We start from the raw sequence: 24,878 nt of genomic DNA on the forward strand, positions 1-24,878 counted from the left end.
CATGGCAAAATGAAATAATTGATAAAATTTGGTACATCGACCCTCAAATCCGATCATCCATCTATGAACTTTTGAAACGCGTTGTATGAAAAATACACATCGGATCGTCCGGTGTGCCCTCGGGGGGTGTCCGAAAAAGGAACCCGGCACGGCTGATGTTCGCCGTCTCCGCCGCCGAAATAAAGATAGATGTGAACTGCCTTGTGGACATGATTAACTGATATCTGCAAGGCTGTGGATAGCCACCCAGCTAATGAAGGAGTTAGCAGAATAGATGAGAGCTAAACTAATACTGTTTAATGACTTGAGTCTAATCCAGGAGAACAGCAAAAATAGAAAGGGGTATCTGGAAGTGACAGCTTTGTGTGGATGGAGGGAGCACCAGGGACCAAAGTGGGGAAGAGCAGGATCCAGAGCATACATGGCACACGTCTCCTATGTGATCACGGTTTAATTCTCTCTATCTTTTTTTTTTTTTCTGTCTCCTCTGCATCCCATTCAGCATAGAGAGATGCGATCATGCAGACAGGGATCCAGGGAATTCCCACACGTCGTAGGCTAGTGTCTCCCTTTTTTCCTCCTTCCTTCTCCCTCTCTCCATCCTGATCATGTTCTCTCCAGCTTTTTATTTCGTGGCGCCCTCTTTCTCCCCTTTCGCTGTCTTTATTTCTCCCCCATCTTTCTGTCTGTGTGCCCCCTCCTCCCTCGCTCTCCTTTTCTCCCTCCCTCTCTCTCTCTGTGCATGGGGCTGCGAGTGTGCGCGCTGAAAGATCTCTGCACTGCAGCCTCCACCTCCTCCTCTTCTCTCTCTCTGCCGCTCTCGCACACTGAGCATCGCTGCAGCATTAGGCATCGGTCCCTGGGAAGGAAGGAAGGAAGGAGAGGAAAGAAAATAAAAAATAAAAGGAGCCCGAGAGAGGTTTTGGGAGAGGGAGCAGAGGATGCTGAATAACCTGACGGAGTGCGAGGAGGGAGAGGGGGGTACCAGCCAAGGTAAGTGGAGGAATCTGACAGCAGGGAGGTGGGGGAGAGAGAGGGGGGAGCTAATTCTCCGCAGTGCTGCTTCTGAAGTGGGGGGCGGTAGTGACCAGACTAGGGGGGCCCCCCCTTATGATAGGCTTCACCGAACAGCCAGGGGCCAAACGCTTCTTGGATGCACTGATGCATCCTTTAAAAATAGCAAACCCATCAGCCAGGTGCTTGGGTACCTTCTATGTAACCCCCCACCCCCCCCAAGCATCGCACACTGTTGCACTTCATCCCTACAGCACTGCATTGTGGACCTCTGACCCCTGGATCTTCTTATGACTCCCCCCCCACCCCCTTCCTCCGGTAGCTGTCAAGCTCTAGGGTCCATCTTGCACCTTTGACTTTAATGCATAGAAAACTCATGCTGAGAAAGGATCTGCAGATGCCGTCACTTGACCGCTGACCCCAGTGTGTCACGCAGGACCCCCCTATGCCGTAGATATGTGTACGTGTTGTCTGACCATTGCTATGCGTATTCTTGCCACCTGTAAGGGACTGACCGTTATATTGCAACAGCTGCTTAGTACTGACCCATATTGCTCCATCAGATCTCAATTCTATACTGGACTTAACGTCATCTCAACTAATTCTTGCCTCTGCATTGCACTGCCTGTTGTTGAGCAGCCCTCTCCCATTACCGACACTTGTCACCCTGACACCCCCCCCATCCTCCCCCTGGTCCCCCATGACCTGTCTCCCAGGCTTGCTCGTTGGTTGTGACATGATGTCTGTTTACTTTTCACATCCCCCCCCTTTATCCTACCGTGACATCCCATCAGCATAGCACCAGCTCGATTATGTTCACAGCACCAGTGGTGCATCATGTCTCATGTATTCTCTAATCAGCACCGCAGTCTCATTCCTCCTTCCCAAGCCACCAGTGCCTCCTAGTCTTCCCCCTTGTTTGTATGCTGGGTTTATCTCCGCTGCTCCTCCGAAAAAAATCACTGCATTCCTTGTCATTTTCACTGCATCACAAGTTCAGCCATTTTCATACTCGTATAATTAGATAATCGCTGCTGCAAGTTTTCCCAGATCCCGGTCAGCGTTCCGATCATCTGTCCCCCCCCCTCCCCCCCATCTGGGAATTTTCTGTATCGCGCTAACCGCTATTATCCTGAAAAAGGATATCGTTAGGATTTTGTATCGCAATCCCCTGAATGATGTTGCTATGAACAAAAATATCAGAATGAAATCCTTTGATTCCCACTTTTAGATCTTTTGCCGGACTCAACCTCATTGGGAAACTGTTGCATTTGTTTGATACATATTAAAGCTTTTTTTTAATTCAACCAATCAGAATTCATCCATTAACCGTCCCAACTGTAGAAATTTTTCATTGGCTTGAGTTGTCACGCATTTATATGCACTTTGCCCGGTCTTATTAATATATGAATATTTTATTATGAATGGAGAGGGAGTAAATCCAAATTTTTTTTTACATTTGTGGAACTGTTTGCCGAAGGAGGTGGTGATGGCCAGTTTAAAGACAATGAGCGTAATTCGCAAAGCACGCATACCAGGATAAAGATTATTATTATTTTTTTTTTTTTTCAAAAAATGTGGCAGCAATTTTTAACTCCATGAGATTTAAAATTATAGTCACATTGCTAAAAATAAAGATCTTTATCCTTGTGTTAAAGCTTTGTGAATTGTCTATTTAAAAAAAAAATGGTCAGTGAATTGGACCCCTCTGTATACGTAGGATCTTCCCTCACTGGAAGATCATTAGTATTAATCGCTGAATGACGATGCATGATAGTTGATAATAGCAGTACCTTTGCATGATTGCTAGAGATATGATCAGTCCCTCTGACCCATGAAATAAGTTACTGGCAGTGTAATATGATACAAATACTGTGATTTGTCATAATCAATAGTATTAATAAATGGACCATGTAAAAGAGCCTCAACCCCCCTTCCCCCCCAGAACACCTTCTTTATAAGGACAACTGGGGATTACAATTTACTCCAAAGTCTGTCTTTGAAAAACATAGATGTGCCGATAGAGCTTCATGTTTAAATTTATGATCTGCAATACTAGATTTCACCAGCAGGTAGTGCTGCATGAGAAATTTCTATGACTCCTATAGATATCTGGAAGAGGGAGAACCACTATTAGTATTTTTAAAAAAAGAGCTAACTGTGTCAGGCTAGGTTCACACTAATGCGGTGCAGTACATCGTATGTGATCCGTACAGGAACCGCATCGCATTCCTGTGCAAATCACATGCGATTTGTGTGTGGTGCGATCGGAGCCATACATTTTGTATGGCTCAAATCGCACCGCACCTGCACCAAAAAGGTGCAGGACCCTTTTTTGGGTCCACACTAGAATCGGATCGCATGGGTATTCACACCTATGCAGGGGCGGACTGACCATTTGGAAACTCAGGCACTGCCCAAGGGCCCGGGGTCAGTAGGGGGCCCCATGAGATGCCCCTGGTACCTTTTTCATAGGCTTTTTTGAGTTTGGGCAAGGACACAGGGGCTCCATGATCCCCTATTGCCCGGGGGCCCCATGAGTTGTCAGTCCGCCCCTGCACCTATGCGATCCGATTCTGCACATCGCACAGCGTTTTGCAGACCGATTTCGGAGCATTGTTAACTTAACATACACCCCTACATCGGTTCGCATGAATGGGGTGCGATTTTGAATTCGCATAGAAAACGCTGCAAATTCCGCACCGCAGCAGTGTGAACCCGGGCTCAAGTACAGGAACTGATAGAACCCTAGAAAATGTTGAATTTCTCATATTAAAAAAACCCCAAAAGATTTGTTGCTATGCTTTAATACCCTTTGCACATAGTCATTGCCCTTGGTCGTATGTTATTACAAGAAAACTATCACTGCTAAATCCTGTACAATTGGAAGAAATGTCTACAAAATCCATTTTCGCAGGTCACCCTAGGACCCGCCAGAGTACATGGGCCACTCAGTATGTGGATTGTAACTCAACAACTATTGATATGTGCTCCTGCACTGAATTATGGGATGTAAGTGGCACACTGCAGGCAGCTTAAGCTCCCCGGGGACATTGGAATTTTTTAGTGGGCTATACTGATTGGCACCTAGTATTCAAGTATGCCCAGGTTCCTTGATTTAAAGGGAAAGCAGTGTTCAGCAAGAGCATATTTTGAACCATTATTTGATTATCTTTTAATATCACTTTTGCCATTTTAAACGACTTCTCTTTTATATTTTTTTAGTGTGTTAAATATAGAGATTTGTAGAGTAGCCATCCTGAGGACTTCAATGACAAGCTCAATATTTAGCTTAAAAAAAAGTCCAGATGCTTAAATACACTAAGCTTAAACATTTCAGCCCCCCTTCAGGTGTTAGCTTTCCTCCATCGTGGCGCCGTCTCCAGGGGCGGACTGACAACTCATGGGGCCCCCGAGCAATAGGGGATCATGGGGCCCCTGTGTCCTTGCCCAAACTCAAAAAAACCTATGATAAAGGTACCAGGGGCATCTCATGGGGCCCCCTACTGACCCATGGCCCTCGGGCAGTGCCCGAGTTTCCAAATGATCAGTCTGCCCCTGGCCGTCTCACATCCTGGCCGCTAAAAATCTATAACCAGGCTGCCTGCTCTTTAACATCTAAAAAACCTGCATGGGATGCTCCTGTACTTCAAGCAGCAATAAACCCAAAATATTGTATTGCAGCTACTTAGATGTGATGGCTGCCTTAGTTTTTTTCTTAGGCTTTTTTTCCTTTATTTTCATCTGGTGATCTGGCTGGTAAGTCTGTTGTTTTTCAACAGAAAAAAACTCTCCTACAAATGTAGCAGTTAGAGTGTTGAGACGAACCATTTACCACTGACACGGGTGCTTACAATGATCAGCTTTTATTTATTATTATTATACAGTATTATACAGTACTTATATAGCGCTTATATAGCTCAGCGCTGTACAATAGTAAGGGGGACAGAACATGAGACAAGACAGTAACAATACAATACACGAGGGGTTCGAGGGCCCTGCTCTTTCGAGCTTACAATCTAGGAGGGAGGGGAAGGTGGCACAGGAGGAGATGGCTGTGGGAGATGGAGTGGCGGGAGGAGTGGAGGAGGTTAGTTGTTAGGTGAGGTCGGGTGTTAGGTGAGGTTGGGGTAGGCTTCCCTGAAGAGGAGGGTTTTCAGGGTGCGCTTGAAGGTGAGGAGCGTAGGTGACAGTCTGATGGATTGGGGTAGGGAGTTCCAGAGGATGGGGGAAGTCCTGGAGAAGTCCTGCAATCGGGCATGGGAGGAGGAGACCAGGGAGCTAGAGAGTAGGAGGTCCTGTGAGGAGCGGAGGGCACGGGTAGCGTAGTATTTGGGTATCAGGTCAGTTAGGTAGTTTGGGGCGGCATTGTGAATGACTTTGTAGGTCAGGGTTAGCAGTTTGAATTTGATGCGTTGACCAATCGGGAGCCAATGAAAGGATTGGCAGAGGGGGGAGACAGATGTGGAACGGTTGGTGAGGTGGATGAGTCTGGCCGCTGAGTTTAGGATCGACTGGAGTGGGGATAGCGCTCGTTTGGGTAGGCCAGTGAGAAGTAGTAGTCCAGGCGTGAGATGATGAGGGAGTGTACGAGTTGTTTGGTGGTGTCTGGGGTGAGGAATGTGCGTATCTTGGAGATGTTGCAGAGTTGGAGCCTGCAAGATCTAGATAGCAGTTGGATGTGGGGTAGGAAGGAGAGGTGGGAGTCCATGGTGACACCCAGGACTTTGGCGTGTGGGGTGGGAGAGATGGTGGCGTTGTTAGTAGTGATGGAGAAGATGGGGGGGCACGGGGTGGGGGGAAGACCAGGAGCTCGATTTTCAACTAAAACCTTTACCCCAAAAGAAAAAAATGTTGCTGTAACTGCTTGGGCAACTGCCGTGTGAGCTAGAGTTTGGCTACCATTAGTTAGGGGATCAAAATTTTCTAGTACATCTGACACTCTCCTCCCTCCAGATTGGCAATACAGCTGTCTGCTGTGCCCCCCGTGCTCCTTCATCCAGAGTGGGGGAACTCTAATACAGGAGGTTTGATACTGGCTAGATCACCAGGTGAAAACAGAGGGGGAAAGCCTAAAAAAAAGAAAACTAATGCAGCCACCACACCTAATGATTGATAAAATGTAATATACGCTGCTCAAAAAAATTAAAGGAACCCTTTTTAATTAGAGTATAGCATCAAGTCAATTAAACTCCTGGGATATTGATCTGGTCAGTTAAGTAGCAGAGGGGGTTGTTAATCAGTTTCAGCTGCTTTGTTGTTAATGAAATTAACAACAGGTGCACTAGATGGGAAACAATGAGACAACCCCCAAAACAGGAATGGTTTTACACGTGGAGGCCACTGACATTTTTTCCCTACTCACCTTTTTGACTGTTTTTTACTAGTTTTGCTTTTGGCCAGGGTCAGTGTCACTACTGGTAGCATGAGGCGATACCTGGACCCTACAGAGGTTGCACAGGCAGTCCAACTCCTCCGGGATGGCACATCAATAAGTGCCATTGCCAGAATATTTGCTATGTCTCCCAGCACAGTCTCAAGAGCATGGAGGAGATTCCAGTAGACAGGCAGTTACTCTAGGAGAGCTGGACAGGGCCGTAGAAGGTCCTTAACCCATTAGCAGGACCAGTATCTGCTCCTTTGTGCAAGGAGGAACAGGATGAGCGCTGCCAGAGCCCTACAAAATGACCTCCAGCAGGCCATTGGTGTGAATGTCTCTGACCAAACAATCAGAAACAGACTTCATGAGGGTGGCCTGAGGGCTCAACGTCCTATAGTGGGTCCTGTGCTCACTGCCCGTCACCATAGAGCTCGATTGGCATTTGCCTTTGAACACCAAAATTGGCAGGTCTGCCACTGGTGCCCTGTGCTTTTCACAGATGAGAGCAGGTTCACCCTGAGCACATGTGACAGACGTGAAAGGGTCTGGAGAAGCCATGGAGACCGTTATGCTGCCTGTAACATCATTCAGCATGACCGTTTTGGTGGTTGGTCAGTTATGGTCTGGAGAGGCATATCCATGGAGGGATGCACAGACCTCTACAGGCTAGACAATGGCACCCTGACTGCCATTAGGTATTGGGATGAAATCCTTGGACCCATTGTCAGACCCTACGCTGGTGCAGTGGATCCTGGGTCCCTCCTGGTGCATGACAATGCCCGACCTCATGTGGCGAGAGTATGCAGGCAGTTCCTGGAGGATGAAGAAATTGATACCATTGAATGGCCCCCACACTCGCCTGACTTAAATCCAATAGAACACTTCTGGGATATCATGTTTCGGTCCATCCGACGCCGCCAGGTTGCACAGTGATGCCCTGGTCCAGATCTGGGGGGAAATACCCCAGGACACCATCTGTCGTCTCATTAGGAGCATGCCCCGACGTTGTCAGGCATACATACAAGCACGTTGGGGCCATACAAACTACTGACTACCATTGTGAGTTGCTGCAATGAAATTTCAGCAAAATGGACTAGCCTGCTGCATCATTTTTTCACCTTGATTTTGGGGTGTCTGTGAATTCAGTCCTCTGTAGGCTGATAATTTTCATTTCCATCAAACAATGGGGCATCCTTATGTTCCTAACACATTACCCAGTCCATATCAGTATAGACATCCAGCATAATATTTTTCCCCATTGAGATCTGATGTGTTTTCAAAGTGTTCCTTTAATTTTTTTGAGCAGTGTTTTACATTTTTGGGTTTGGACTTCTTACTGATTGTCGGAGAAGATTGGGAAACACTAAGGGGCAGGGAGGGGATGGGAGATGGTTCTGCTAAGTGAATTTAGGGTGTTAGGGAAGGGTTGTTTCTTTTTTTTCCCTTGCAAATGACTGAACTGGATAGCAGCCACACAGGGAGTGCATTGTTTTTAATAGTCTCATAGACCTGTAGTGTCAAAAGGAGCCATAAAGTACTGAAAGCAGAGTCTGGGTCTGTAATGACAAAATGCTACCTCCTTTACATATATAATTACAAACTATACATAGAAGCAACATTTTTAAAACATGTTATGCATTGTTAAAATTAATTACACAAAACTGATTTCTTTTACATGTCTTTATAAAAACGTTTTACTATAGCCTACATGTCCTTTAAATAATCTAACACACACAGGGCATAGAATCATTGGTTTAATCAGGGAAGGAAAGACTTGTCTTCTGCATTTAGAAGGGAATGATATTTCTTTTGTGTTTCCACTAGAATTTGTATTGCCACCTCTAATTATTTTAATTTTATTACAGAGCGGCTGATTCAGCCATGCTAAAACGGGGGCAGGAAAATTCTTCCCCTTGTTGTAAAGATAAATAAGCATCTGCCTTAGTCGGATTCTGTGTTTCTGGTTTTGTGCTTGGTTCAGCTTATATGAATGGGACTTTCATATTCAGGTGGAGATATGTACCCTGGATTAGGATCACAAATTGTCTCCACCCTTCTTGACATTTGCCTTGGAATAGTGGGGCTGTCATTACTCTCTTGTTTATACTGTCATGGTTTATTATCTGCCTGTTCTGAAAAAACAGCTCTCTTGAAAAGACCAAACCACGATGGTAGATTTTACCTGCAGTGTCCGTATAGGTTTAATTTTGGCGCCACTGGATAAATGGGTTTATGTTTAAAGTAGTGTAGCACTACCCCCGCAGGGGCTGCTTGATGATGCTTGTCCTCAGTTCCTGATATAGTGGTATCTATTGTATTCTGCTAGCAATGGTGGGGTCCATAAACATTAGTGAATACAGGTAATTCATTGAAATTAAAAAGATAGACTGTGGTGCTGCTCAAAAGCGAAGATCTCCTGGTACTGTGGTGTAAAGGTGTCTGCATGCAATGTCTCTAGAGTGATTACATAAAGTGGTTGGGCATCTGTCAGCTCACCAATCCTATGGACAGCACGGCCTCCTCGGAAGAGAGTTCTTGACCAGGCTCTTGGCTTGTAGGGATGTATGGGGTTACCTCCTGATGGCCTGTCAGCGCAGAGGGCAGAGATGTCTGAAAACTGGACAATGACAGCCCTGATGTAGAGACGCTGGTATGATCCCAGTGTGGCAATCGGTTTCACCGCTGTTCTGAACTGGTAGGCAGAGTCCCACAGCAGTAGGTCAGTAACCTGTCTCTATAGGAGAATGGCAGACCACTGTGTTCATCTATGAATCCTGTGCCAAGAAAGCGAGCCAGTCCCTTGCTGTAGAATATATCTGCTTTCCCAGCATCTTCCTCATTCACCAGCTTTCTGGTAGTTGTAGTTCAGTCAGCAATCAGGAATACAGGATGAATTGGCTATAGGACTACAGGTCCCAAGATCTTATGCTGTCGATAAAACTCAATCCACTCTGCTAACAGGAATTGATGTAGTGGTCCCAGTGCAGGGCACTAGGGGGGAAAGTATTAACCATAGTCTTATCTGTAAATGTCCCAGAAAGACATAATGATAAAGTCAGCACCTGGCTACGGCAGGATTTCACTGTATAAAATGGAAATGATCTTTAAGGGTCAAATCCTCTAAAAGTGATATTTTAGCTATAGGTGGAACCTGCTGGGTTGTCATTGATCCAACACAGAGAGTGGGAACCCTTTATAATGGCCACAGCAGGTGTAGAGACCTGGAAACCTAAAGGTTTAGTTCACTTTCACAATAAAATCACCCATGCATTCCAGCGCCCCCAGTACATTTCTCAGCTTTTGCAGTGGAAACCTCTTTCCAATGTCATATCTGTAGGCTGTGCACAGCCTCTCCAAACCCTGTCTAAAAACTTCTAGGTAGCTGACCCCCCCACCCCATACCCCTCCTGCCTAGATGGCAGGGTGTGTTGAACATTGGGCGGGCATCCTCAGCCCCCTTGTTCAACCCAGCAAGAACAAGAACTCTGGATCTTTTAAAACCTCAGTGCTTCCTCATCCCAACCTTCCCTGTCAGAGCGGAAGGCTGAGTTCAGCATTGTACAATGGACGGAGAGAGAGGACACTGTGCGTGTGCAGTTTTTGACCAATGCTCATTCCTGCAAGTTTGGGGATGCGCGTCCAAATGTCCCACATGTTCTGCCATCTAGGCAAGGCTGGGGGTGGTTCAGTGTCGGCTTACCAAATAGGCATCAACCTATGGGCCCCATGACGTATAAGGGCCCCGCGACAACGGATCAAAATAATATTGATTTGATATCGAAAGAAAAATTACAATGAAGCTTTCTTAAATTGTTTACAAAAATGAATCAACTCACAGAAATTAAAATTTTCTATAGAGAAAATAGTGTATTAATGTAATGTACCCAATAACAACTTCAAGTACATAAACCATAGACATCAGGTTCACATGACAGTTTATCTCTTAAAAGTTCACCTTCTTTAAGCTGTCAGTTTGTAAGAAATTTTGGTGTAACTTACTTATGTGTAATGTAGAGTAGTAATGGTCATCTCCATCTAGCGGGCGATGTGCACACTACATAGTTCAATGTTATCCCTCTTGAGTGTGCACTCAAGAAACCTCCAGCAAAATGCAGCAAAGGCATGTATACCCACCTACTGGAAACAAGCGTCTGTCCGCTGCAGTGGCAGTTTCCACCCTAGGACCATGGACCATGTGAATCACTTTGTTCTGAAAGGGAAAAATTCTCATTTATAAACTGTACACTGTATATTTTTGTCTTGTGCATTTCACATTTTGGGCCTCTGATGGTCTGTTTTTCCATTGGTATCGCTTTTTTGAAGTATGTGTTTCTGTAATTTCTTTGAAAAATGGAAAAAAAAAGAATTAAACAAAAAAAAAAACCCCTCCAGAAACCTGCGAGATGGAGTCCCAATGTTTCTGCCTAGGGATCTCCACACAGTTTAATCTGGCACTGGGTGGGGGGGTTGGTAGCCTAACCAAGAGTTTTGGAGGTTTTTAGACAAGGTAGGGAGAGGCCGCACATGGTCTACACGTATGAAATTGAGCAGTGTTGTGGACTTACTGATCCCCATGCATGGGCACATTTTTTCGTAAGCATGGACTAACCCTCTAAGTACCAAAATCTCACCAATATAGGCACTGAGATAGCTAAGAAACTGTCAGGTGATTTAACTCTTAATTAACAATTAAATATTAATTTTGGGTGAACTGAACCTTTAACGATATAATTATAATATGGGGTTTTCATTTGCCACATTTGCACAGTATCTGAACTTGGTATGTAGGGTGAATGAGCTCTTGAGCTATCTGCTTGGAATAGTTGCTCTGGTATTGTCAGCACAGAGACAATGTCTAGTCAATGTCTCCAGACACACACCAAATATCTAATGCAGGGGTCTCCAGACTTTCTAAGCACAGCGCCAGTTTACTGTCCCTCAAGCATTGGGTGAGCTGGACTGTAGTCAGTGGGAGCAAGCAATGTCCCATAATTGGTTTTAAAGGGAGGAATAGTGCCCCTCATTAGTATCAATGGGAGGAATAGTGCCCCATTGATGCTGTCAGCGAGAGTTGTGGTGTCCCATCATTGGGGTCAGTTGGAGGAGTAGTGCCCCAAGGGCCAGATAAAGACTAGCAAATGGCCACATTTGGACCCCAGGCCGCAGTTTGGAGGTAACTGATCTAATGGCACTGGTTGCCCATGCTTCCACAGATATATGATGTTCTCATAAATGCATTGTCTCTTTCAACAGTAAATGTGTGCGAAGGCACATGTTGTAATAAAATCAATAGGAGCATCTGTCATTAACACGAACATTAGACTCTCTTAGATGAGGTTCTGTAAAGTCCATCCAGGCAGATCCAATTTTTGGGTAGATTTTTAGTATTGATATTTGCAAGTTCTACATGACAAAAAACCCATCTATCTATCTATCTATCTATCTATCTATCTATCTATCTATCTGTCTATCTATCTATCTATCTATTTATTCTGCGTTCATTTGAAGTACTGATTATTTGATACATTAAACAGTACGTATTTTTGTAAAGTGTAGAATCTTATGGCATTTGAAATGTTTTAAAGGTCATCTACTATACCCTATTGCTAAAATCTCACATAAACTTTAATAAGTTAATGTAATTTCAAAAGTAATTTACGATATTTTCAAAGTTGCAACGTTCATAAAAATGTTGCCTCCCATGAAGGTCTTTATTTGGGCACTGCTTGTTATGGGATGACAGCACTTTGCATTTATCTCGCAATTGTTCTTCTGCATTGCCACCCTGTCTTACTAGCTTCCGTTGGAGATGTCAAATGGCCATGCCATTACGTAGGCATGTTCCACTGTTACCACTATCAGGAATTCTGTGTTAAGAAATGCCATTCAGCTATTGCTGAAGTGCATGTAGTCAGGAACTGGATGCAAAGGGTTGCAATAGATCGTCAACACTGAGATGTAAAAGGGAAAAAAAAGGAGAAAAAATGTACTTAATTAAAAAAATGATACACAGTGCTTTACCAAACTAAATGTGATTCAGTTGATGTTTAAGTCTACATCATTGCAAACCCATCAAGCATTTTTATTTTACTGGGAAAGGATGTTAGGTAGCTACAGGTCTCTGTAGATATGTTTAATACTGTTATACATCAATGTCTGTGTTAAGCTTCACTTCACCCCTTCCTGCCTCTTACATCTTATTATTAGTCAGTAACGCTGATGGTTGCTATGAGGGCTATTGTAGAATGTACTCTGTTTGTGGTAATTTCATTTTAATGAAGGACAACTGGATCTTAAAATGCCCACCTGGGAGGGCTCCCTGTGCCCCCCCACCCCGGCAGAACAAAATAGCACTGCAGGAGGCACTCCCCCTTCAACGCTGACTGTGTTGATGAGGGAATCAAGCAATTTTCTTTTCCTGGGGTGGAAGAAAAGAAAATCAAATCATCTTTGGGCTGCCAAAGGGAGAATGGGAACAGTGGGTAAGGGAAATAAGGGTGATAGGTGGCAGGGATAGGGAAAAGGCCTGCTCTCTAGGCTAGCACAATTATCCTTACAACAACCTTCACACACACAAGGCACCTGTCTACTCTTGCAACAGTCCAGTTAAGCGGGTCCCAACAATCTACAGGATTAAGGAAGTCTTGTTCAACATACAAAAGTCTATCGTTGTCCTCATATGACATCTGATCTCTGGAGGTGGTTGAACAGGCCGAGCTAGGGAGTAAGTTATCAGACAGGAGTGACCCCATGGATGCCCCAGGAGGTCACACTGTATTGATTAACGTAGTGGTTTCCATATAAGAATATCAATCATTGTCACTGCTAAACAAACCTTTTTTATGAACTTCATCTACAAATAAAGTGAGCCACATATCAGGGAATATGCGCACGGTGCCACATCCCAAGCAACATACACTATACAAAGAAGGAACAAACCTTCAAAAATTTGGGAACTTTAAAGGCACTGTGCAAAAACATCACATATTTGTAAATGTTTTGGTCTTCAGCCAAAATATGGGTACAGTCATTCCCCAGATCACAGTAGCCAGTGAAATAACAACAACCGTCAGTAAATGGTCTGACAATGGGAGTAAAAAACAGTCAATCCTCAGATCAAGAATAGCCGGTAAGATGGCAAGCCCACCAAAAGAGCATTCCACCAGTCAAGATAACAGCACAGCAATCGTGATTGAATCTGGCTTTCCTCTCCCTCCCGTATTATGGGGGTAGGGTCGATAGGCATCCAGTATACCATCTCCTCTTGAATTAACAGCTACTGCATAGTTACTGTGGTGGTCCTGCGGTGTCCCTGATGAAGTAGATGTGAACTGCAAAACAATGCGTTGGAATATGCTGGCGAGACATGATATTGTTGATGCCCAACTATGTGATTTTTATGCCTAATATTTTACAATTGTATGTTACGATGTAAAAATTTGGTGGTATATCTGGTCCACCTTTTTAATGGATTTCAATAGATTACATGTATTTTACAAATGTGTGACGTTTTAGCACAGTGCCTTTAAAGTCTCCTCATTTTTGAAGGTCTGTTCCTTCTTTGTACATGATCTTCATCTGAACTACCGCACAGCTAATTGTAGTTGGCTGCCCGAGAGGCATATATCAGTATTATGATAAAGTTGATAAATATCAGAAACCTTTTCAGTTGCAGAACAAGGTATAATCAATTAATTGAGTGGCAGCTTTTCGATTCACTAGTTCAGCCAGTGAGGTAGACACACTTAAGGTCAAAGTAACTGATCCCTTAATGAGTTGCCACAGGTGACAGGGATTACTAGTGTGACATGGGGACAAGTAAGGGACCAATGCTGAAGTACTAGAGTTAGGTTTGGTAGGCTGGAAGTTGACTTTTGCATAACAGAGTGCTCTTGGGTTTTGAACCTCCCAGGATTCTCAAGCAATAAAACCGTCCATGGATATGCAAGTAACTATCTAATCAAACAGTATGTACAGAGACTTCCGGTACCAGTTCATTAAGCCGAAACACATTGATCGTTTTACTTGAAATAGCAATAAAACATTTGGAAATGGCCTGACCATAAAAAAGGTTTTCTTAAAATCTTGATACCTTTTTATATAAGCATGTTCCTGTCCACTAAAAGTGGTACTGTAACTTTTGCTGATAAACTATAGGCTGCAAATTGGCGACTTAGTATGAGCTCCCCCCTCCCTTCGTAGAATAATTTCTTTCTCATCCCATACACAGGCTGGTTGTTATCCAGTCCTGTTAAAATTATAAGCACCAGACGACAACAATGGATGCGTATGGGTATTTAAACAGTAGTTTTAGATTTTCAACTTTTCAATCTACTGCGTAATAAGATACCCAATGACTAGTGCTGTTGTCTATTATTAGCATTTTCCCCATGCTCATGTAGCAATTGAACACTGCATTTAGGTAGCAGAAACATAAAAGCTGGACAAAGAATCATTCTATGTTGTTGGATATTTCAAGGCTGGACCCCAATATTCTAATTTCAAGCATAATAGGGCATAATGGACCTACAAAGTAGTGTATGTATTATTTGCAGTATAAAAGGACTTTCAAAGGATTCATGACTTCTAGAACTTTATATAGAAAGTAGAATGCAGTACTCATTCACTGTCACTATGTATAGTCTCTTCATTTCTTTATCTGAGAAATCAGCAGTCTGCAGTCTTCCAGTCTTCAAATATGGCAGGATAGGCAAGACAACTGAAATTCTGGTACACACGGGCCGAAAAAATTGGCCCGTTCAGCTGGAACCAGCCAACTTTTGGTCCAAGTGTACAGCTGTCTGTTCAACAGAAGCTGGTCAACAGAAGATGTTGAACATCTTGCTGGAAATCCAGCATGCTATCAGCACTCGCAGCCAATAGCTGCAGCATTGATCTTGAGTGAGAGCAGGGACATGACTCCTTACTTTCTCCTAGCAGAGAAAACAACCATTGTGATTTTTCAATCTCCAGGTATCTATTAACAAGGGAAGGGCTAGTGCTGGGGGCAGTGCCTGAAATGCAACATGTATTTTAGGCCAGTTTCACACCTATGGTTCCATGAATGTGTGCATCACTGCAATGCACGGTAGTACACAATGCATGTGTTGTGCTGCAGTGCCATTATTTTTGAATGGCACCCCAACTAACAAAAATAATGCATCTCAGACACATCTGCATTGAAGCGCACCACGGTGCTTGGTAACACAATACCATAAGTTGTGGTGTGCTGCATTGTAAAAAATAGTGCAAGTGCACATGTAATACAATGTTCATATGTTATTGCACTGTATTGATTTACACATATGTAAATGGGACCTTATTGTAGACTTCTGAGAAAAGCAGTGATCTAATCACACATGCAAGAAACAAGATTTCTGGTGACAGAGTTCCCTACTGCAAAGAAGTGACATTTGAATTTTCTGACAATTTGAGAAAATTAAAGATTGAAATGAAAAGGTCATTGAGTAGCAGCTATATATGTTATATAATTTCTTTTTCAGCAAAAGTACAGTTGAACTGTTCAAGAATGGTGTGGAATTTTTGAAATATATGATAATTTGCTGTCAAAAAGCATCTGAGGCAACTTTCTAAACTCCTAATAAGCCATCAGTAAAGTAAATGTAAAACAAAAATACCACCATATAGGGATTAATATGTTAAAGTGGAAGGCAAGTTAAAACCTTGCAAGCTTTCTCCCACCCACATTCTAAGCTCATTCTACCCTGTAAAAGATGCCGATACTTACCTATTCTGAAGTCCATCCGGTCTGGTCACATGATCGGGTCCCAACTCCAGCTTCAGTGTAGAGGAGGTACAGCCAACGATGGATGCCCCATAGCAAGCCTACAGGTGACGTCAACTCATAGGCTCAGCTGTTGTCAGTGATCTCTCTTCTGCACTGAAGCCAGCACATGAGAGATCATGTGACCAGCCTGGAGTGACTTCCAAACAGGTAAGTATAGGCATCTTGCCTTTCACAGGGTAGATAGAATAGGCTTAGAATGAGGGTGGGAGTAGGTTTTGGCTTAGTAAGGTTTTGATTTTCCTTCCACTTTAACATATTAAGCCCTCTATGGTATTTTTGTTGGGTTTCCATTTTCTTTACTTAGCCTGAAGGCTTATTAGGAGTTGAGAAAGTTGCCTCAGATGCTTATGGACAGCAAATTATCATATATTTCACAAATTTCACACCTTTCTGGAACAGTTCATCTCTATGTTTGCTAAAAAAAAAATGATATAGCTTATATAGCTGCTACACAATGACCTTTTCATTTCGATCTTTAATTTTCTCAAATTGTCAGAAAACTCAAATGCCACTTCAATTAATTTTCAATACTGTTAAATCTGCAGCTTTCATTTAAATGTGACCTGCTGTTTCTGCAATAAAGGTCCTTGTTCAGGCGTTTCATGTTATAGGGTGCCAATGCTTTGTTCATGTTTCCAAATGGTGCTACTGCATAGGGGTTTCCAATGGAGAGTACATGCTGCCAATTCAATGCACATTACTCATGCTTGGTTCACTGTTGTCACCAGCAGAAAATCCATCCTGAAAAGTGCTATGGAGCCATCACTGGAGTACATGTAGACAGGGTGTGTTTTTAAGGTGGCTACAAAAGATCTGCAGCACTGAGATGTATTCAAATGTGAAAACTGTATTTTATTTTAAAAATTCCTATGTTTATGATAAATACCAAACTAAATGTCATCCAACTAAGGTTTACACCTACTTTATTGTAAGGATGCAACAAGAAATGGTGATGTGCATTGTAAAGAGATCCAATAAACAAGTCAGAAATCATTATTGTCTGTTCTGCAATCTGATTGGTTACTATGGATTTTTGTGCCTGATACGTCATCATTGATTTGTGCTCTGCCTCAGTGAACATGTCCTCTTGGTTATAAAGGTCCTTGGCCTGGAAGTTTACTTGCAGATCCATAATTGGTCCTTATTAGCATAAAAATGGGGGCAATTTCATCTTGCCCCACTGATTCATTCCTCCTCTTATAGTAATGTTAAGGGACTGCATATTCTTGGACTACAAGCAAGTGATCATCACTGAGGGCTTTGTAATCATAATGAAAACAGAAGCTTAGGCTTGCATAGAGATGATATTGGAAGAGTAGCCCTTGGGGAAGAAGATCATGCTAATTTTTATTGAGCGGATTTTTATGAGCTGTGTTACCATACTGATAATGATTAGTTATATAATGGAATTTTGTTACACATAGCAATTGAGAATAGTGTTATGTTGGTTTCATGGCCCTAATATGAGATCTTCCAGTTGCTGTTTTTATCCCCTATGTTGCCTTATTCTTTTGGTAATACTAATATTTGACAGCAAGCTACAGAGCATAAAGAAGATGGCTCTCTACAGGGCTATATGCGTCACAAGAGACAGATGAGAGTATTTATACAACTGGGTCACTTTGTAAAACTGGTTAGTATAATGGCTAGAAACATGCATAGCACTCTAAAGGATTGTCTAGAAGTGTATTATGGCCAAGATTCAATTTTAAAGGAGAGTAGGGAGTATAAAATCATGGGGAAAAAATGACAGTTATCAATTAACATAAACAAACTTTGTATACAATTAATGGACCAGAAGTCAAAATCTCAAGTTCCTTTATATGAAAGAGCTGCTAGAAGCATTCACCTATATAAATTTATTAATTTGAGGCACCCAAATAGAGCCATCAATTTACGCAACGCTTTACATTTATATTGTATATTCACATCAATATACAGTATATATATATATATATATATATATATATTATACACCCCTATCTTTAAAAGAAAAAGAAAAGATTGGTTCATGCACAATGACTACTGTAGTCGTAAGAGGAGTTTGGTGGCTGTGTCACATGTTGTTTTTATTTTATGTTCTGGGGAATCCAGCAGAACTTGCTGTACCATAGTGTCTGCTCTGTTCCCTTCAACTTTGAGTTTTGAGTTTTCCCATCCCTACAGAAGTGTTTCTACTTCTCTTTTTGCATTCTTGCAATAGAAAATCTATTATTATTATTATACAGGATTTATATAGCGCCAACAGTTTGCGCGGCGCTTTACAATATAACGTGAGACAATACAGTAACAATACAGTTCAGTACAAGAGGGATATGAGGGCCCTGATCCTTGGAGCTTACAATCTAAAATCTAAACTAGAAATTAGGACTCTTTGTAATGGCTATGTCAGGTTTAGAGCTGGGTCATCCACAATCTAGGAAGAAGCTTAGGGCCCCTTAGATGTTTTAGGGGACCAGCTACGATCTTAATGTTCTTAACCACTTCAAGTCTGGACACTTTCACCCCCTTCCAGTCCAGGCCAATTTTCAGCATTCAGCACTATCACACTTTGATTGATTATTACTCAAGTCATGCAACACTGTACTCATATGAAATTTATATTCTTTTTATAAAAAGAAAAAGATAGGGCTTTCTTTTGGTGGTATTTAATTGCCACTGGCTTTTTATTGTTTGCTATATAAATGAAAAAATACCAAAAATTGAAAAAACATTTTTTTAGCTTAGTTTTTGTTATAAAATTTTGCAAATAAATATTTTTTCTTCATAAATTCAGGCCAAAATGCATTCTGCTACATTTTTGGGGTACAAATAACCCTAAAAAGTGTATATTATTTAGTCTGTGTGAAAGCTATAAAGTCTACAAACTATGGGATATGTATTTGAAATTTGGTCAGTTGAGACCCTAAAATGCCGAACGCTGGTAGGGCCTATGGTGATCAGGACTCTGGTATGGGGTATGGCGTTAATCAGTACGTTAGCATGAGGTATGGCGGTGATCAGGACGCTGGTATGGTAGTAGCCAGGACACTGGTATGTGGTATGGGGCTAATCAGGATGCTGGTATGGGTTATGGTGGTGATCAAGACACTGGTATGGGAGATGGTAATGATCAGAACACTGGTATGGGGTATGGTGGTGATCAAGACACTGGTATGGGGTGTGGCGGTGGTCAGAAAACTGGTATGGGGTATGGTGGTGATCAGGACACTGGTATGGGGGATGGTAATGATCAGAACACTGGTATGGGGTGTGACGGTGATCAGAACACTGGTATGGGGTATGGTGGTGATCAAGACACTGGTATGGGGTGTGGCGGTGATCAGAAAACTGGTATGGGGTATGGTGGTGATCAGGACACTGGTATGGGGTATGGGGCTAATCAGGATGCTGGTAAGGGTTATGGTGGTGATCAAGACACTGGTATGGGGTATGGTAATGATCAGAACACTGGTATGGGGTGTGGCGGTGGTCAGAAAACTGGTATGGGGTATGGTGGTGATCAAAACACTGGTATGGGGTATGGCGGTAATCAGGACACTGGAATGGAGTTAATCAGGACACTGGAATGGAGTTGGGCAGTGATCAGGATGCTGGAATGGAGTTGGGCAGTGATCAGGACGCTGGAATGGAGTTGAGCAGTGATCAGGACGCTGAATGGAGTATGGCAGTGGTCATGGCGCTGGTTTGGCGTATGGTGGTGATCAGGACACTTGTACGGTGGTGATCAGGACATTGGTATAGTGTATGAGTGTGCACACTGGGACAGGTGACAGGGGTTGGCTGCATGTTTTATTGTGTTTATACTGGGACAATGATCAGGGACACAGGGGCACTTATCAGGAACACTGGAGTGGCTGGAACAGCAGTCTGTGAGTGTACAAGCAGCCTGACAGGCTGCTTGTACACTCACACACTGAAGGATCACTTATCTCTGCTCTCATACTGAGAGCAGCGAGAAGCGATCCTTACTTTCACTTTCCATTGTTTACTATTTGAGTGTTGTGATTGGTCACAGCGGTCACATGGTAAAACACCATGTGATCACCCAGACACAGTGGTAATGTGATCCGCTGTATCCAGACGACACAGCGATCGCTGGGCTCCAGAGTGCGCGCTCTTTGAGGCACGCAGGAGCCATCAATGCGGGCTGACGTACAGGTACATTAGCCCGTATCAGCAAAGCTTCCCGTCCACCATCTATATAGAATGGGCGGATGGGAAGAGGTTAAATTAAATCAGTTGAATAATGAAATTAGTCAAAGCTGTGCACCTACCTGTCACTTCACATGAGAGAATGCACTGTTAGGCAGTTGGTGTCTGTTGGGGCTATGCCAGCAAAGACAATGCAAATGTGTGCCTATTTCAATCCTTATTAATGACAGTTGAAGGGATAACTAAGTTTGTATTTTGTTTAAGGCCTCATTTGGTCTCAAAGCCCAAGTCTGAGCAAAATTTTATTTTTTTACATTAAAACAAATTCGGTCTTTACTATTGAAGGAAAAGTGTACATGCAGAGATTTAAAAAAAAAAAAAAAAGGACTTCCATTTTTGGTAACATAGATCCATGTAGCGACTAACCAAATAATAAAGTATGGTACTTACAAATATATAAAAGACTGTGCAGGTTCACAACTTGTACTGGTGTACAAAAACTCACACGTGACAATCCCAAAAGACAAAACATGTATGTTAACCATAGTCCTGGACAGTAGCGGGCAACCCATGATACAGAACACTTTGTAGCCCCCTCTATGGGGAAGGGAAAGGGAAGGGAAAGGGCACTGCTGAGGGTATGTAGTTGGATAGCTGGGGAGCTTGGAGGTGACGGCTGCTCTTAAGAGGAGGCCACTTACCACAGATACTCTCTTATATACATGTGGCAGAAAGTTTCAGCTAATGATCCCATATTTTGTTTAAAGTTGTGGCCAGCTCTGGCCGCAATTCTTACCATCAGTTCAGAGCTACCCCCTGCAGTACCTTTTCTTGGTCAAAAGATGTCCTTAGTCTTCTGGGTTTAATCACACTTGGTACATTATGACCCACAATCCCTCAGTAGATGGGGCTATGATGTCCAGCATTTACAATAGAGCCTTCCGTCTTCCAGGTTAAATAATACCCAATGTCACTCAACCTAGAAGAGTGAGGACTCCATTGTGAATGTTGGGTGTCATGGCCCCATCTACTGGGGGGTAGTCATAATGGAACCTTCATTTACATAGCTCTAAGGTCATTATGCCAACACCGCTTTCTTAATCAGTATGGACCACCCAGCTTGGAAAAGACACCAGGAGGAAGTGCTACGTGAATGGCCTTTAGAGAAAGGTAAATAGCAAAACCAAAAAATCCCCAAAAATATAGCCACTAATGGCCACAAGGAGGGGAGGGGGTTGATTTGGAGGTGAGGCGGGTTTGGAGGACGCATGGAGCCCAGAGCTGAGCTTTATTTTGTCCATCACACAGTGCAATGCGGGAGCTTCTCTGCATCACACAATGTAGTTTCTCTGTTGTCCACTGCGGCTTCAAGATTCCATTGTGTGATTCCTAGGTGGAGGTTAAACCAGACCTTGTGGTACCTGCATTGCTGAGCTTCTGTTTGGGATAATACACGTTCACTTTAGGGCCGGATTGGCTGAATCCAATTAATTGTATGTTCTTGCACGCTGTAGATTAAGTTAAACAAAGGGAGATGTATCAATACGCAACCCTAACTAACTACACAGTCTAAAGGTGGGAACACACGATTAAAAAATCAACCGATTGGTCATACGACGACTGAGAGGCGTTCTTTCGTTGGTCGAAATTGTGGCCCACGTTAACCAATCTAAAAAAATCGTTTATTGGGCAATACGTAGTGTTGACATCTGCCATACAAGTGGAAGTGATGCAGTGTGTGTGTGACCTTGTAGCCACGCACTTCCGGCCAGAACAAGCGATATACACAACAATTACCAGTAATGAGTATAATGTAGTTTATTACATGACCTATATACATAAATAGTGATACATAAAATATAATCTGCAGAATTCTGGTTTCATTATCTCATTAGGCCAATCTAGTTTTAACATTTGGATTTTTCGTTCGTGTTTACGAAGATTCCTTGGACATAAACATCCGGGTCATCTTCTGTTTCTGCTCATGCGTGATAGTGCTTGATAGATTATTTTCGTACGACCGTCATACCACCGCATAGAAAATCAGTCGTTCGTATGCGAAACAACAAAATTTTTCACTGTTGTTCAACTGGATTTTTTCGTTCACAACATCGTTATCGGTTAAAACATCCTGCTCATCAACGAAGAGAAAATCCTTCGATCAGTGGTTCTGCAAAATTTTTCGCACGATTTTCTTATCATGTGTATGGGGCATAACCTTTCCCTTTTCATTAAAAATAGGGCAACACCCATTATTTTGTATTTCTATCTAAATTGCACAAGATTTGATGCATTGACGCCGACGAGTGATAGTAGAAGAGGTTGTGCTAATTTGCTATGCCTTGACTATTTATTTGATAATAATATTAGGGCTGATATACGGTAAATAAAGGACAGAATGTGCTTGTTCTTTATTTCATTGATAGAGACATACTCATTGGGTTGACTTTTTTATGACAGTGTTGATACTGATGATGGTGAAGTGCTGCAGATTATGTTGCACCTGCTGATTATGGTCATTTGTTGCTGTAATTAAAGGTATTGTTTTCTGATGAGGAGGAAGAAGCTTCCTAATGATGCTGGTGGCTGTGATAATTATAGGCTCCTGTTCTGGAATGATGAAGGGACACAATGGGCTTGATTCATTAAAAATCAAAAAGTGAACCGTATCTGTGTCAATATATTTTTTTTTTTTGCATATGGTTGATCACTTCACATTTAAATTCTATCTAAACCAAAAACAATAAAAGTATTATATTGCAGCCAACTAGTCTATAAAGTGGAAGGAAAGGCAAAACCTAACTAACTCTAACCTTCTCTCAGCCACATTCTAAGCCTAATGTACAGTATCTAGCCCTGTAAAGAAAAAATCGCTGTAATTACGTATTCTGCAGCCGCTTCCATCTGGTCTCCAGCTGTGCCCTCTGTGTGCAGGAGAAAGCCGACAACGGCTGGGAAATGCATGGAAAGTGACGTCACCAATAGACTTACTATGGGGCTTCCGTTGTCGGTTGCCTCTCCTACACACTGAAGCCACTGCTGACAGCTGAGCATGGGACTGGAATGGAGCAACTGCAGAATAGGTAAGTATAGTGAATTTTTCTTTACAGGGCTAGATAGATTAGGCTTAGAATGTGGCTGAGAGTAGGTTTAGAGCTAGGCAGGCCATAGATGGGTCAAAAATCGGCCAAAAATGCGTCCCAAAGAATAATCGGCTGATTTTCGAATCGTTAGTGGGTGAATTTTTCAGCCGTTTTTCGTGATTTTGACACATTTATTTAATCGGTCATGTTGGGAAAAAAACGGCCAATTTTGTCGATCAGCTGATTTTCACAGCAATGATGGGCAAATCGGCCAATCTTTTTACCGATTAAAAAAAATGCGCATGACCTGCAAGAAGAAGGAAAAGAAGAAAAAAAAGAAGATGAAGACAAAGAAAAAGAAGAACATCTGTATCTATTTGTATCCATTTCGGATACAGATGTTTCTATTCGGATACAAATAGATACAATGTTGCAACCGCAATACTTTTAAATGTCAAAAATAATAGCAAAAAATCGGTCGTTCAATCGGCCGACGTTACCTTCATTGATAAAAAACGCTGGCCGATTTTCGTCCCGTCTACGGCCGGCATTTAATTACTTCTGTCCCTGCAGAGAGCTCCGCTATTATATTTGACATTTAAAAGTATTGCGGTTGCAACATTGTATCTATTTGTATCCGAATAGAAACATCTGTATCCGAAATGGATACAAATAGATACAATGTTGCAACTTTGCTATACTTTTAAATGTCAAATATAATAGAGGAGCTCTCTGCAGGGACACCGCTATTATATTTGACGGCTGTAGATGGGACGAAAATCAGCCGATTTTTTTTACCAATGGTGGTAACGTCGGCCGATTGAACGACCAATTTTTCATTTAAAAAAAACGGCCACTTTTCGCCCCATCTATGGCCTGCCTAGTTAGGTTTTGCCTGATTACAAACAAAGAAAATTCTCTCTCTGAGTGCACATCATTGCTCTGGACCAGTTTAATGAAAGCAACAACAGTGGACCATGAGCATGTGCAGCGAGTGTCAGCATGGCCACTTGAAGGCTCCATCAGAGGAGAATGGGACAGGGTGACAATGCAGAAACACAATTAGGAGACAGTTAGGGTTGATTTACTAAAGAGGAAGTTCTGTTGACTTCCATCAGCCAATCACGTGCCTGCAAAAATGCAGGGTTTTTTTTATTGTTATTCCCTTGCATCTGATTGGGTATTGTTTGCCAAGTGAAGATTCACCTCATTTCCTAAGCTCTGGAACAAATGCCCTTGTAAAGTGCACAGTCTATTTGCCTTTAGTAAATCAGCCCTGCTGCCCCTTCATAACAGAAAATGCCCAAACAACGTCCAGGATGCAAATTTAAAACAATTGCAAAAAACTTTTCAAATTACATTAACATGTTTTAACCTTATATTAGATTTTAGTGACCGCTCCTAGAGCTACACTTTTTAAGTGTGGTTCTTCATTAAC

At 42.6% G+C, this 24,878-nt stretch overlaps 1 protein-coding gene across 4 annotated transcripts in view; it reads left to right on the forward strand.

The window, feature by feature from the left end:
- The first annotated feature begins 744 nt into the window (after positions 1 to 744).
- SLC12A5 (solute carrier family 12 member 5) overlaps positions 745 to 24,878 on the forward strand; it is a 138,331-nt gene continuing 114,197 nt past the window's right edge. For 2 of the 4 annotated variants that reach the window (XM_089673435.1, XM_089673436.1), the window contains exon 1: positions 745 to 993. In XM_089673435.1, the coding sequence (XP_089529561.1) occupies positions 942 to 993 (52 nt within the window). In that variant the 5' untranslated portion in view covers positions 745 to 941. The remainder of the gene's footprint in view (positions 994 to 24,878) is intronic. The other 2 variants (XM_089673437.1, XM_089673438.1) reach the window with 1 other exon arrangement.

This window comes from Staurois parvus, unplaced genomic scaffold (genome assembly GCF_062004578.1).
Source record: "Staurois parvus isolate SC_StPar_1 unplaced genomic scaffold, SC_StPar_1.0 ptg000137l, whole genome shotgun sequence".
NCBI lineage: Eukaryota > Metazoa > Chordata > Amphibia > Anura > Ranidae > Staurois > Staurois parvus.